The sequence below is a fragment of the Phyllopteryx taeniolatus genome, chromosome 20 (genome assembly GCF_024500385.1).
Source record: "Phyllopteryx taeniolatus isolate TA_2022b chromosome 20, UOR_Ptae_1.2, whole genome shotgun sequence".
Lineage (NCBI taxonomy): Eukaryota > Metazoa > Chordata > Actinopteri > Syngnathiformes > Syngnathidae > Phyllopteryx > Phyllopteryx taeniolatus.
In genome coordinates this window covers 2,863,821-2,879,619 of record NC_084521.1, presented here as the reverse complement: position 1 = coordinate 2,879,619, position 15,799 = coordinate 2,863,821, and the positions used below count along the sequence as shown (strand labels likewise).

Sequence of the window (15,799 nt, the reverse complement as noted above, 5' to 3'; positions counted from 1 at the left end):
GCAGAAAACGTCCGCAGCATCAGAGGGGTCTCATTGTTCAAAGGTATTAGTCAGAAGAAGGTACAAAAAAATTCCAAAGCATCAATGTCATATATAATATCACATGCATACTTTTTCCAAGGTCTCAAATAAATGCCTGTCAGATATCAAAACACTTAAGTGGAACTGATGACGCAGAGGGTAAATTATTATTATTATTATTTATTTATTTATTTATTTATTTATTTATTTATTTATTTATTTTGATGAACGATGAAGATCTGGGCTGCCATAAAAACGGCACTTACTCATCCAGGACAAAAGGGAAGGTGCTTGAGCATCACTTGAGGTCTATCTGTGCACGTGATTAAAAATTAGCATGTTGTTGTTTTTTTGTGTGTTTTTTTGAGGGGGGGGGCTATTCTGATTTAAAAATTAAATGCCTTGCTCGTCCATCTGGAGCTCATCTTTCCTTTGCAGCGATCTCAGTCTCGCGAGATGTCGTGCAGTCCCGAGATAACGGCTGCAGATGACGGATATACCAAGGTACACCACTTTACTGCTTTTATTTACTTTGCCTTAGTTTAAAAATGGAGCTCTCCAGCCAAAGAATCGTGATCACATTTGGTACGATTGCACGATATGTTTCCGATTTGAGCGTGTGCTGCGTTCTGGGCTAACTTATGTCGGCACCGCCGGCGCAATCGGCGAATCCTTCGAAATAAGAGCACAATGTTATCCGCGCCTTTTGCCCCCGTTTTGAGCTCGCTGAGCCTCCGCTTCCCGACTCCAGCAGCCCGGTCGGCCAACCGGCTGGCAGAAGCTCTCGGGAAGCGGCGGGTTGGCGAGGTTGTCTGCTGGAAAGTGCGCAGCGCACCCTACATAGCAGACGGCGATGTTTGGAAGGGAGCAACGACACGGCTAATAGCATTAGCATCGGGCGAAGGCCTACTCAGGAAGCGGGCGTCAGCTTTTATTTTCAAAAACTCTTTCTTTCTTTTTTTTGTGTGTTTCTTTATTTATTTATTTTTATTAGCCGCCGGCGTCCCGCACACGTCTCTCGAGAACTGTTTGCTTAACTTTTCTTTGTACTTCTTCGACAATTTTGAGTGCTAACAAATGTCGATCGAATGAGGCTCTTAATAAAGCTTCATTATGGCTTGAGAAACACTACATTGAAAGCCCACTTAAAAACCTTAACCCTGGCTTGGAACCTAACTTTGAAACCCGAACGGCAGTTCAAAGCCCTAACCATGGGTTGAAATCTTATATTGAAATCCCAGTTGAAACAAAATGTTCAACCTAAACTCCGGCTTGAAGCCCTAACTCTGCCTTTAATCCCCAACCCTGGTCTTAAAACTCCAACCCTGCGAATTTAAAACCCTACTTTGAAACCTTAATCCTATTTTAAAGCTCTGACCCGGGGTTGAAACCCTACTTATAAACCTTAACCTTGGCTTGAAACCAGACTGTGAAGCCATAATTCTCGTTTGAAACCTTAATCCTCTTTTTAAACCCCTAACTCTGGATTTAAACTACATTGAAACACATTGAAACGCAACATTGAAACCCAAATCCTAGTTTAAAACCTAACACTGGCTTAAAACCCTAACCGTAGTTTAAAACATTAACCCTGGCTTGAAACCCCACACTGAGATGCTAACCTTAGTTTGAAACAATAACTCTGGCTTGTAACCCTAACCCTTGTTTCAAACCCTAACCCTGAGTTGAAAGCCTGATTCTGAAATAAATTGTATTCAGACTGTTCTTCATATTATTTTCCATGTATTTTCCTTTTTTAATGCCAACATTTTAATTGTAATATTTCTTGCAGATCACAATTGACACTAATAGAGGACTCAACTTCTCAGCATTACTGGCACAACACTGACAGTAAGAGTTTTACAATAAGCTTTTTAAAACATTTGAACTTCATAAAACACGTGTGTTTTCAATCCATTGCAAGCACAGTTCTCCAAATAAGATGCGAAGCGTGCTTGCTTCAAGCTGTTGATGTTGACTGTAAAAGTGACACTGACTGACATTGCACATTATTTTATACCTTATCTATGTTTGAGAGAATATGTGTCATTAACAGCCACTCTCTCGTAGCGATGGCTCACGGCGCCAATCATGGCAAGCTCCTCCTGCAAAGGCTGCATCAGCAGCGGGAAATGGACTTCCTGTGCGACGTCACCATCATAGTGAGAGACGTGGAATTCCGGGCTCACCGCAACATCCTGGCCGCCTTCAGCAAGTATTTCTCCTCCCAGGCCGAGAAGGGCCAGGATGTCACCACCTTGGACCCCGACAAGGTCAGCCGCTACGCTCTGGAGAAGTTGCTGGAGTTTGTCTACACGGGACAGATGAACCTCAGCAGGTAGGCTTCCTCCTCGCCATCCATCCATCTCTTTGCTATAACCCTTTTCCTCAGTGGGATTGCGGGTGACCTGGAGTCCATGTCAGCTGACTTTTGGGTGAGGGGCGAGGTCCACTAGTCACCAGCCAATCGGACAAACAAACAACTATTCACACTAGGACTGGGTTTTGTGGCCTTAAAATGACATTTGTTTGTGTTTGTGGTGAAATCCATCGTGTGTGTCTCCATGTCTGTATTATACTGCCCCCAGGTGGCCAAGGCGCGAACACCAGAAGGAGCAGCACAATGTTCATTGAAGCAAAAAATGTGGCGAAAACTGTTACATTCTATTTAATTATGTCATTAATGTATGTTTGTATTAAGTAGAATTTTACTATATTTCATTACAATTTTGGCTGTGGTGTTTAAAGATATTGATTGAAGATGGGTATATGATTGAAGATATGAGTGTTCTGATTTGCAAATGTGGTCACAGAACTTAAACTATAGCAACCAAGTTTTTGTACGTCCTCCTAATACAAAGTATTAACTTTGTTATTTTCAGCACCAGACAATCTGCTGTCCGTCGAGCCGCCATCTTCCTGGGAATGTCCGATGCCCTAAAGTATCTGGAAGATATTTCTCACTCGTCCGAGGTCAGCGAGCCGTCCCAGTTCGAGGTGGACAACGAGCCGGGCCTCTCTTTGCTCAGTCCCGGCTCCCCGGGCAGTCCTCATTCCCCTGTCTCTCTGTCCATCGTCTCGGTTACGGGCACGTGGGTGGAGGAGGGCCAGGAAAGCCAGCAAGACCAGGAAAGCCAGGAAGGTCCAGAAGGCCAGGAGAGCGAAGCTGCCGGGTTGGATGAGGAAGGAAAAATTCCAAGCGTTGAGCTAGCGGAGCCCAGCAACTTGGAGAGCGACGCTCCCCAACCTGCAGCCCACAGGGGGAGGGGGCGTGGCCGAGGGAAGGGGAGGGGGAGGGGCAGGGGCAGGGGCAGAGGAGGAAGAAGCCTGGTTAAGATCGAAGAAGAATTCCTGGAGGATTCTGACACCAGCGTGAAGGACTTTGGGGACACGTCTGCCGACTGGAGCCCCTCGCTGGACGACCCACCCGCCAAGAGGCCCCGCTTTGGGGAGATGTGGCGGGGACGCGGCCGGCGCCGAGGGAAAGGCCGAGCAAGGGGCAGGAGCAAAATGGAGGGCGAGCCCGGCGAGGATGAGGCTAACGGCGAGGAAGCGGCGGAGGACGGAGAGCAGAACCCCTCGCCCGGCGCGGACGAGATGGCGCGGTCCTGCATCGAGTGCAACCGGACGTTCAAAGACATGTGCAGCCTGCGGAGACACGAGCAGATCCACGCGGGCCTCAAGCCCTTCATCTGCATCTTCTGCTCCAAAACCTTCAGACAGGCCACGCAGCTCAAAACTCACCTGCGCACCCACACAGGTAAGCAGCAGATTTTCTGTATTTGGTCACATTACGTTCACAGCGCAAGCAGTTGTGACATTAATTTCAGTTGACAGCAGAGGGTGACATTTCCCAACATGGTGGCCCCCTGACATGGATGAAAATTGATTAATTAATGTGGTTAATTATTGTTCCACAAACGCAATTAGTCAGAATACCATTTAGTAGGGATGTCCCCATCCGATCACCAGATCGAAAATCGGGGTCAATCACGTGATTTTCAGCTGATCGAGGTTTTAAATGTCACAAAGTTTTAGAATAATCCAAAGCTGCAAAAATCTTGCCAAATGGAACAGCTTTGGAATAGCTTTGTTTTATATTAAAGAATGTAACTTTTTGGGGTATTTTTAGTACCAGTATAATATAAGTGACTGAAAGTAACACGCAGACTCTGTGTGTTTGTGTGCGACACTCACACACAAACCTCACTGAGTGTGCTTTAAACTGTTTAATGACACCCCAGGTGTTGTTTACTGTTAAACTAAACGGGCAACAAAAAGAATTACACACATTGTACGTTTAAATACAAGGCACATGATCGTTTTAGAAATTGCCAGCTAAATGCTAACAGTCAATGGAAACCCCCACTGATGGGCTGGCTAGAATTAGCATTAAAACATGGGTAGCATTCACCTTCATCCATCCATTTTCTGAGCCGCTTCTCCTCACTAGGGTCGCGGGGGTGCTGGAGCCTATCCCAGCTGTCATCGGGCAGGAGGAGGGGTACACCCTGAACTGGTTGCCAGCCAATCGCAGGGCACATACAAACAAACAACCATTCACACCTACGGGCAATTTAGAGTCTCCAATTAATGCATGTTTTTGGGATGTGGGAGGAAACCGGAGTGCCCGGAGAAAACCCACGCAGGCACGGGGAGAACATGCAAACTCCACACAGGCGGGACCGGGGATTGAACCCGGGTCCTCAGAACTGTGAGGCTGACGCTCTAACCAGTTGCCCACTGTGCCGCCCATTCACCTTCAAATAACAAATATTTATACACAAACTCCATCGTAACATATACAGACAGGTTATACAACAATACTTGCAGTCATACATTCTTCCTAATGAGTAAAAAAACAAATTAAATTGTTTTATCGTAACATTCTTCTATTCCTTTTTTTATTTCGATTTAATTTTGTGTGTGTGTGTGTGCTCCAAGCATGCATCGCACCACACTGCCCCTAGGAGGCCAAGGCGCGCACAGCAGGAACAGCAGATACAGTCGTTTTTTCCTCCCTTGACTGTCTAACATGAAATCACACTAAAATATTCCTGTTTTAGGTCAATTGGGATTACCAAAATTATTTCTATTTGCTAAATTTATGTTTTTTTATTTGTTGTAATATTATTATTTTGCTTGTTACGAGTGTATTTTTTGTTTTTTCTTTTAAATATTAAAAGTTGAGTTTTGGTAGTTATATGTATCGGATCGGGGTTCGGTATCAGCAGATACTTAAAATCAAAGACACAGACTCTGTGGCAAAATAATGTGTTTGGGACATCCCTACCGTTGAGACTAGTGGGGGCATATACAATCTAATGTTGCCCCTAAAAAATTGGGGCTTTGGTTCCCCTTTAAGAAATACTGGATTTGAGTGTTAAATGTGAGGAAAAGGTCATTTCAATGTCAAGTGGTGTTTGTGTGCCCACAAATAACGTCCTGCGTGTTTGTCACAGGCGAGAAGCCCTTCAGCTGCTCCGACTGCGAAAAGTGTTTCGCTCAGAAGTGTCAGCTGGTGGCCCATCGCCGCATGCACCACGGCGAAGAGAAGCCCTACAAGTGCGAGCGCTGCGGCTTCAAGTTCGCCACCTCGTCCAACTACAAGATCCACGTCAGGTAGGGTACCACGCAGGGACCTGGGGGGGGGCAGCACTGACGTGCGTCAAGAGATGGGACCATGTGAACATTTCATTATCAGGATTTCGAAATGTTCACTGCAGACAACGAAGTGTGCCCTATGTGCGCGTTGACATGTGGCTGCATTCCCTCCAGGCTGCACAGCGGCGAGAAGCCGTACGTGTGCGACGTGTGCGGCCAGGCCTTCGCTCAGTCCAGCACGCTGACCTACCACAAGCGGCGGCACACGGGCGAGAAGCCGTACCAGTGCGACCTGTGCGGCATGTCCTTCTCCGTCTCGTCGTCGCTCATCGCTCACGCCCGCAAGCACACGGGTAAGGAAGCGGGTCAGGCTCGCAAATCTCGGCGACGGCGGACGCCACTTTGACCGCTTACTCGTTCGACTGCTTTTCCGTTTGCGTCCAGGCGAGACGCCGTACAAGTGCACCCAGCCGCAGTGCGAGAGCCGCTTCGTCACGTCGTCCGAACTGAAGAAGCACATGCGGCGACTTCACCCGGGTGAGCTCTTGTCCCCTTGAACACCCCCCCCCCCACACACACACACACAATTTTGCAGCTGTTAAAATCCTTTTTGACGTCTTCACACTCTTTACCGAGCTGCTCTTGAACGCGTCGACTTGCAGACACCAAGGTTATTATAGTTAACTAAAACAAATGACATCACAAAATTCTAATTGTAAGACATTTAGGAAAAGTAACTAGATAAAGATAACTGAAACGACATTGTCTGTTTACAAGCTAATTACCTAATTTACTAACTACTGTACCAGACAATTGCTCTATTAGTTATTTCAAACTGGTCTAAATTGCCAGAGGACTGTGCATCATTTGCACAATTGTCAAAAAATAAATACAAATGAACTTTTATACTTGATTTGTGGATGGTTGTTCATCTGTTAGTAATAAAATTAAATGTAGGTGGTATCTTTTGTTGTTTTAGTCGCACAATACTCATTGTGACCGTTTTTAATCTCGCACCTGACAACTACCCTCGATTAAAAGTACAACTAATAACTAAATAAAAAAAATTATAAAAAAATGGTTCAAAACGTTTTCACATCCCCTCCAATCTGTTTGCAATAAGATTGTGGGCAAAAACATTTTACTGATTATTATTATTATTGTTTTTTTTAAAATTAATTCATTATTGTTTTCTTTTTTTGTATATTCAGTGTGGCGAATTTGAAATTAAATTATGCGGCTTCCTATGTTTTACTGTGTTTTTACTGTGTTTGTGTGTGCGCGTGCGTTTGGACTCAGACGGCACCAACGGCGTGCAGTGCCTGCTGTGTGGAAATCGCTTCGCCAGCGTGAAGAACATGATCAAACACCAGGAGAAGGCTCACGCCGACGAAGTGCGACAACACAAAGAGAGAGCGCGGGCAGGTGAGCCAACACGACCCCTCGCCATTGTTACATTTAACACCGAGCGACACCGTTCTGCAACTGCAGGGGGGTTTAAAAGTAACACCCCCACATTCATCCCAATGGGGAATATTGATTTTATATAAAAGTTTGGTCATGGAACGAATTGAACTAAAGATACAGTGTACTTATTTGATTGTAATTTTAATTTTTCTTTCTCAAATTTTGTGTGTTCGTTCTTTAACACATTAATTTTTACAAGAAATAGATAGGAAAGTCAGCATTTAGCATTAGGTTTTATTTCAAATTGGGTATCAGCAACAGAATTTGCGACCAGCCTCTTGCGTCAACTGATTTCACCAGGAAGCCCTGTGGAATGGAACTCCTATTCAAAATTCTTTCAAAAATATTTTAATGACATTTGTACTTATTTAGTTGCTTTGTAAACATATGTGAACACAGAAAAATATTTGCAAGCATAGAATATGTTGTAATAATTCTGGACTGTATGTAGTAAATGCTGTGAATAACACCAGATGGCAGCAATTTATGGACTTATGGTGAGAGTTGACACAGACATTGTCTTGTGTTCTCAATGTGTCATTTCACAGCATCAGTGAAACGATATGAACATATTGTTTTTATTTGAAAGTGTCAAGTTTTTTTTATTGGTACAAACTGAGAGGAAGTTACACAAGAGAGAAACAATTTTGTGGGCAGAGAAGTTCACTCTGTCAGCAAGCTCTCATAGTTTGCGAATATATTTTCCACTCGCAGATAATATATAAAAAATGTGGATGCTTTACCAATATGCATTTTTAACAGCGTTAACATCTCTTTAATACAACGATGAATATTGTCGCTGTGGGGCAAAAACTCCTTGTGTTCAGAAAGGGTCAATTTAATATTTTTTCGCAAATCTGTAGTGTTGGTTAATTAATAACCAATTGAATTTGTTGATAATAGCTTGAGAACAAAATCTATAAACATGCCTGAACTGTCAGAAGTGTTGTAAAACGAACTCCACCTCTTCCCTCATTCTGTGGGAGTCATGTGGGAATTATGTTGCCTCAACATTGCAAGTCTGGACGTTTTGTTTTTTGACAATAGCTAGTGAAAATAATTCTGTTACATTTGAGTAAGCCTGTACTGCCACGAAAATAAGTTGCATACAGATTAATTTCTGCCTATTACACTGGTTAATCATCTCATTGTTTTATTTATTATTACAGCACTCATTCTTAAGCCCTTTGATAAAAACCTTGGGAAGATAATGTGCAATGGTGGGAAGTCTCACACGCACCTTTACTTAAGTAAAGGAAATGAATCAGTACAACTACTTTTACCTCTAGTTTACCTTTTCGTCTTTTGAAAGCGTTACATACAGTGTAAGAACCTTTGCCACCGTTGCTTTTAAATGTCATTTTGATGACTTTCTGCTCTCGTGCGCTCAGTCGTCCTGCTGGCGTCCAGCCACCCGGTCGCCTTTGTGCAGAGCAAACTGAGCAACGACGGCAAAAGTCTAAGCGCCACCCCCGAAGCCGAGCCGCCCGAGCCGGAACCGGCCACGCCTCGGGCCGGCGGCAGCAACGACGTTGGCGTGGGCCCGTCCGTCGCCGCCGCTCTGAACGACACTCTGCGGGAGTTGAAGGTAGAGCCCGGCCACACGCCCATCTCGCAGGCCGACCCGGTGGCCTTCGAAGCCGACCCCGTGTCCACCATCAACTCGGAAACGCTGCACGCGCTGGTGGAGCAGCTGAGGCCGCCGCCGTCGCCGGCGCAGAGCTTGGAGCAGATCGTCATCATCCGCACGGTGGACAACGCGGAACACGGCGCGCCGCCGCCGCCCCCGCAGTGAGGCGCGGCCCCTTCCTCGGCAGCCGACTTTTGAGAAAGATCCCCGAAGGGGCGGCTTTTATTGATGTAGTGTGGAACGCCCTTTCAGCATTTCTTCCATATCCTTGATATCCAATTTAAGGTTCATGTACGCTCTTCGACAATTTGGCGCACTAGTAGAGCGACTCTTTCTAGTAATGTTTTTTACAACTTCATACTTTTGGCTTACTAACACACTATTAAACCTAACTAGTGCTGCACTAGTAACACTGCAAGGCCCAACTAGTGTCATGCACTAGTAGCCTCCTGGACACTACTAGTAGCACCAAGATGCCCACTAGTCGTTTTGCCTCATTAGTAACGTAGTTGGCCTACTAGTCGTGGCCAGAGATGTTATGCCGGAGTGGTTACTTAGTAAGACTAGTGTTACTAGTGGGTTACTAGAAAACCTCCGTGGAGGTTTTGTTCTAATTAGTGTAACTAAATGTTACTAGTAAGACACTCATTCTAGTTCCGCACTGTAGTAATTTTACTAGTCCGCTGAATTGTCTTACTAGTGAGGTCAAAGGGTGTACTAGTACATTGACCTTGAGGTGGATATCAAGGATGGGGCATAAATGCTAAAACTGCTTCTTTTGAGCATTTATTCCATATCTCAGATATCCATCTTAAGGTACTAGTACACTCTTTGTTGTCACAAGTAGGACAACAACAAGTTACTACTGAGGCATAAGTGAGCCCACTTCCTTCTACTTTTACTTCTTTTTACTTCTATAGCTCTTCTATGTAAGATCTAGTGATTCACTAGTAGCACACAGATGTCAACTAGTGCACAGATTTGTCTCATTAGTAGCACGTACTTGTCATACTAGCATGTGATAGAGTAGTGGAAAAACGTTACTACTAAGACGGTCGTTCTACTTGTGCGCAGAATTGTCTTCCTAGTGAGGCCAGAAAGTGTACTAGTACACAGCCCTTAAGCTGTGTATTGAAATAATGCTCAAACGGCTTTTCGTCGTGACGCGTGTGTGCGTGGCTGCTTTCATGTGGTGACACGCAAATGAGAAAATGCGATGCTTCGAAAGCGAGGCGGCGCTCGAGCGTCGACAACGTCGACGTCGTAACCTGAAGTCGATCCTCGTGTGGCGATCCCGTGACGGCTATTTTAGACATGACGTGATGTAGTGCTTCGTCACCTTTTGCAGACACCAAATGTTTTTTTTTTTTTTTGTATTTCATTTTAATAAACATGTTGACGTATGTACAGAAATATTCATTATGCTTACGACTGGATAAAAACTTTAACATGCAATAAAAATGCGATGAAATGAGACATATTTTGTGTCTTGATTTAGATTGAGTTACGTGTGGCCCGGCCGGTCGAGGTTCTCTTTCCAAAAGTCCACTTGGACGGACTTGCGGCCATAATGGAGACGAGTGCTTTTGAAAATGGTTGCATAGATGTGCAGTGTGTGAGGGGTTACTGTTACTCATTTTTCTGACCTCATTTTCTGTCTTGAGTCATGTAACCATAATTGGACTTAACGAGAAACCTTCGCAATGACTTGACCTGTGATGAAGACTCCAAAATTGTTTCACTTTTGTGCTTCCTTGTTGCGTCGCATGTAAAGGAGGTAAAGGGCAACGCTTAACATCGACAAACCAGTTTGACTGGTCACATTAAATGGCGTACTGTTCATCTGACTTAAAACGTGGGAATCCAATCAAGACTTTATCTTTGTTCTTTTATTTATTAACCAAGGAAATTTAGAACAGATTCTTATCTGCTATGCTGACCTGGCAGCAGACAGAAATCTTTACAAGTTGCCCTTTGAGAAATCTTCAATCAAACTTGCGCAAGCCTTTTATTGCGCTAATTGAAATCATATCTCAGGACGAGTCATGAAAAACAAATCCCTAGAAACTAAATTGACCTCAGGCAAGTCCTGTGGAAAGAAATAAACTTTTTCCGACTGGTCCCCAGCATACGTGTACACGCACACACAGAGTAACATGAAACAAGTTGTGTAAAAACAGTGCATATTTCAAGAAATATATGTACACTTTTTTTAGCTAACAAAAGAGACAGGATGATGGACAGCACCGGTTTCGTACTTTGGTTGGGAGGCCGCATACGACTGTTTCTATTTGACCATCTTTAGACAGGTGCATGCAGCACGGTGTATTAGTGGTTGGTCCTTCTGCCTCGCAATCGAGAGGTTTGAATCTGGGCTCTGTTCTTACTGTGTGGCGTTTGCAGGAGGTTTTACTTCCACATTGGAAAAACAAGACTCTAAATTGTCCATAGGTGTGAATGTGAAGGCTTGTTTGTCTTTGTGCCCTGCGACTGTGCCTCACATTGCGATGCCAAAAGTCAACTCGGATAGACTTTGTCACCCATGTCGCTAAGTTTTTCATAGGTGTGAGTGCTTGTTTGTCTGTCTGTGCTTTTCTTACAAGTACATCCAGTCTATTGTTTGTCAACTATATGTGCCGTGTGATTAGCTGACAACCAGTCCAGGGTCAGGACGTACCCCGCCCCTCACCCAAAATCGGCTCCTGGTCCTCCGTTCTTCAAGCTCCTGTTTGGGTAACTGTTACGTTGGGCTACTCGCTGCTTCTCTCAGAGGAATGTCCTCCTGTCTTCTGCACTCGTCCCTCTCTTTGTTCAGTTTTCTTTGTTCTCTTTTTCTTCCTGGTGACGACAGCCAGTCCACCCTTCTGAAACATTTCAAAGCGGAAAGCTTCGGGAGTTCACATACGTTCTTATCACGCCGACGTCAAGGACAAAGTTTCTTTTATCACTTGCTCTTACCTTGAGAATGTCTTATATCACTTCCGCATCTTGCCTTGGCACACGATCACGGCGGCAGCTACAACCTTCGCGCTTTCGGGTAAAATAGACATACACAGCCAATGCCACCACGCCCAGCACGCCCAGCACGCCCAGCACGCCCAATACGGTCTTGTAACTTTCTGCAAATGAACATGAAAGTGTCAATTGCCAAGGTTGTCCACTTGTATGCCTTTCTGTTACTCTTCCAGTCTCTGTAGCTGTTGCAACCTCCTGATGACACTCTAAACTCAAGACGCCCGTTCCCTTTGAGAACATCCAATTTGATGGCGATGTTGATCAATCATCGTCTTGGTCTGATGATGTCAAAATGTGAACATCATGATGAAGAGGACTCTTTCATTGTCAATTCTAATTGAACCAGGAACTGTATCAGTCAAACACCTGAATTTTGCCATTCAGCTCCTTGTTCGAGAACGGAAAGTTGTGCAAAAAGTACTTGAAACATTGAACAGATGGAAGAGATGCAGCATAATGAAGAGAAAACGAATATATGCCTGTGAGTGACGTACTGTGTGGTTTGCGTGAACATTTCGGTGCTTAAATATGCAGTTTTTAATTCTCGTGTGCTATATTTCCTGCTGCTTTGTGTGTGATAAAGTAATAGTTGTTTGGAGGTTTATAATTGCCGCAACATTTATGCTAATTTCCGTTATCCCTAATCTGGCGTTTCGTACTATAAATTAGCATTTAGCTAGCGGATTTTCGTTGCTGTATGGATTGGTTGTAAATGTTTCTGTTTAAATGTAATTTTATTTTTAAATGTTCTTTTTTGTCACTTTTACAGTATACTTCAGATGGAAGTGACAAGTAAACAGCTTGAAGTGTTCAGTATAAACATGTTCAGTGTATTCAGGAAAACGCGATATAGCAGTGGCACGAATAATGAACCGCGATAGAACAGGGGACATTGTAGATTAGTTTACGAATGGTGCCAAACTGCCAAGTTTACTGTTGCCTTTTTGTTTTGTTTTTTGGGTGACATTATCTCAGTAAGATCTCACCGACCACCGTCTTCACCCTCAGGAAGACGGCGTTGATGCGTGTTTCCGTGGCGTTGCTCAGCGTGCACGTATACGTTCCGTCAAGGCCGTCGTTCAGCTCCTGCAGGTTGAGACTGCCTGCCACAGACACGCCCCTCACGTACTTCCTCCAATCGTCGGTGATGTAAAGTTCGTGGCCGGCGCGCCTGCTGGCGATAACTTGACTGCGGTTGAACGTCCACACGAGGCTGCTTTCGTGAGTCACTGGCACACAGTCGATGCTTGTTTCTGTTTCGGAAACGTTCATAACTGGAAGAAGGAGACATTGAAGGTTGTGGCGGGGCTGGACTATATGGTGTAAAAAAAAATAAAATAAAATCAAATCGTTGTTTTTTTTTCCGATTCGCGATTTTAATCAATTTCCCCCCTTCAATTATGGAAGAAGCAAACGACAGGGAGATGATTCCAAACAAACTTTCCTTCCCCTTGTGAGATTTGCTTTGTGTCTCCATCCATCCATCCATCCATCCATTTTCTGAGCCGCTTCTCCTCACTAGGGTCGCGGGCGTGCTGGAGCCTATCCCAGCTGTCATTAGGCAGGAGGCGGGGTACACCCTGAACTGGTTGCCAGCCAATTGCAGGGCACATAGGAACAAACAACCATTCGCACTCACAGTCATGCCTACGGGCAATTTAGAGTCTCCAATTCATGCATGTTTTTGGGATGTGGGAGGAAACCGGAGTGCCCGGAGAAAACCCACGCAGGCACGGGGAGAACATGCAAACTCCACACAGGCGGGGCCGGGGATTGAACCCGGGTCCTCAGAACTGTGAGGCTGACGCTCTAAGCTTTGTGTCTCCTGATACCAAAAAAAGCTTTGAAATTTTTTTTTTTTTTACCCAGCAACTAAATTTCCACAGAATTATTAGAAAATATGATAAATGTTTTTCTTTTCTTTTTGCGGCATTTAATTGCATATATTTGTGCAGGAATAGTAAAAAAAAATTCTAAAAATTTCCTTTTTCCCAAAACATGTATGTGAAACGATCCAGCTATGTTGTTGGTGCAAGCAGTGCGTGTCAATGAAGACGTGTTTTACTTTCCGAAAAGTAAAATCGAATGAAGCGATAGAATGTATGAATCGCCCTACGGTGCGTTCAGGCGAACGTCTCACTTGTGTTCCTCCGCGTGACTCTGCGTCTGCTGTTGAAGCTTCTGATTTCACAGATGTATTCCACATCGGTATCGGCGTCAGCCGCGAGGTCGAGCGAGCCGCTGATGTTGTAGAGCTGCGTTTGTGTCTCCCGCTGGACCTGGCTGGTGTTCCTCAGGGCTTGAGGCAGCGCAGGCTCGGTGCCCCAGCGCAGTTCGGGTTGAGGGAAGATTCCCTCGGAACTGCAGATCAGCTGATGGTTGTCATCTTGATGGACGTGGATTGTCGTGACTGGAGCTGGATAACAGACACAGTCAGAGAACCTTTTAGTGTCCAGTTGCCTCCATCCAAACTTTGCTGATTATTATGACCTAGATGACTGACAATGGACACAGACAAAGCGCAAAACTCTTTGCTGGCATCTCTTGAGTTCCTCCAGACAGTTTGTAGGCTCACCTTCCACGTGGAGGTTGATGAAGGACTCACTGGTGCCCGTGAGGGTTCCGACGTAACACTTGTACTTCCCTTCGTCCCCAACGACCACATGATTCAGCAGCAGAGAAGCGTTCCCCTCTACAATTTTCTCCTTGAACAGTGACGTTCTGCCCGTGAAGCGCTTGTCCTGGTTCGCTAGCTGGTCGGCTTCATAGTAGTAAGAATGAACCTGGACTTCCCCCAGGATCCAGTGGATGACCACTTCATCTCCCGTGATATAGTTGGCTTCTAAAACGCAGCTTGCATTCCAACGGCACCAGACGTCACTGACGTCTGCAAAACATCACCACAATGAAGTCTGATTGAAGCCACTGTGAAATCAGATTCAATCCACAATTCAGTTTGATTCGATCCACACTCAAGTCAAATTCAAGTCACAATGAAGCGACAGTAAAATCTGATTGAATCCCGAATTAAGTTAGACTACATCTACAGGTAAATCAGGTTGACTAGGATCAAGTCAGAAGAATCAAGTCAACAGTTAAATCTGATTGAAATCCACAGTGAAATCAGATTGAAAGCCAGAATTAAATTAGATTGAATCCACAATGAAGTCAGATTGAAGCTGCAGTTAAAATCAGAGTGAATCTAGAATCGGATTGCATCTGCAGTTAAATCCAGCTCAATCTAACTTGAAATCAGATTGAATCCCGAGTGAAATCTGATTGATTCCACAAAGAAATCAGATTGAATCCAGAATTAAAACAGATTGAATCCATAGTGAAATAAAATTGTATCCAGCATTGAATCAGTTTGGATCCAGATTCAATCCAGATTGAAAGAATCTGATAGCCAGATTTTGAATTCAGTAGAATCAGAGTGTAAGTGAAATTACACTGAATCCACAGTGACTGGTGAATAAGTAAAACGAACACTTCAGAACTATGTGCTGTCGTCATAAACTAATGATTGCTAGTGAGACAGAATGATGAATGGTTCCACTTTCTTTTCTTTTCTTTTTTTTTTATTTATTCAAGCAGCTAAAAGTCTGACTCGAGATTCAAATGTCCTGTTCAAAATTGACCTGGACAAGCGGGCAGTGTTACGCCACCGACGTCACCGACAAGTGGCAGCGTTCAACCTTCTCTGTCGACTAATTGAATTGACCAAAATTCCCTCAGAGAGAATTCCTTCTGAAAATGCTTCATTCAGCGTGATGGGGCCAAATAGCGGAAAGTCGTGTCCTCGCCGTTGGGCTCTCTAAGTGCCACCATCATGACCAACATTAAAATAAATTAGTGTAGAGGCCCGAAGTAAAACCAGATAGAGCTTTTATTCCTAAAACGTATGAAAGCCACCGTAATGTTATGCAGTTTGAATATTAACGCTGCGCTTAAATATAGAAAAACGGAAAACACATACTTAAATGAGGTTTCAATTAATATACACATAAAAGTGAAATTAAAAAATGCTTTTTTGGGGGGAGGGCTGGACCTGATGAATGGCAT

General features: G+C 44.3%; 1 protein-coding gene across 3 annotated transcripts; it reads left to right on the top strand.

The window, feature by feature from the left end:
• The first annotated feature begins 381 nt into the window (after window positions 1–381).
• Window positions 382–10,198, top strand: mynn (myoneurin). 3 transcript variants are annotated; one of them, XM_061757752.1, is made up of 10 exons: window positions 382–525; window positions 1,814–1,872; window positions 2,092–2,183; window positions 2,253–2,359; window positions 2,904–3,781; window positions 5,484–5,643; window positions 5,800–5,978; window positions 6,070–6,162; window positions 6,925–7,050; window positions 8,484–10,198. In XM_061757752.1, the coding sequence occupies exons 1-10, from the start codon at window positions 509–511 to the stop codon at window positions 8,885–8,887; spliced, it is 2,115 nt and encodes a 704-aa protein (XP_061613736.1). In that variant the 5' UTR covers window positions 382–508; the 3' UTR covers window positions 8,888–10,198. The 3 variants fall into 3 exon arrangements, with proteins under 3 accessions (XP_061613736.1, XP_061613735.1, XP_061613737.1); XM_061757751.1 differs by having other exon boundaries at window positions 2,092–2,359; XM_061757753.1 differs by having other exon boundaries at window positions 490–606; window positions 2,092–2,359.
• Window positions 10,199–15,799: the final 5,601 nt, after the last annotated feature.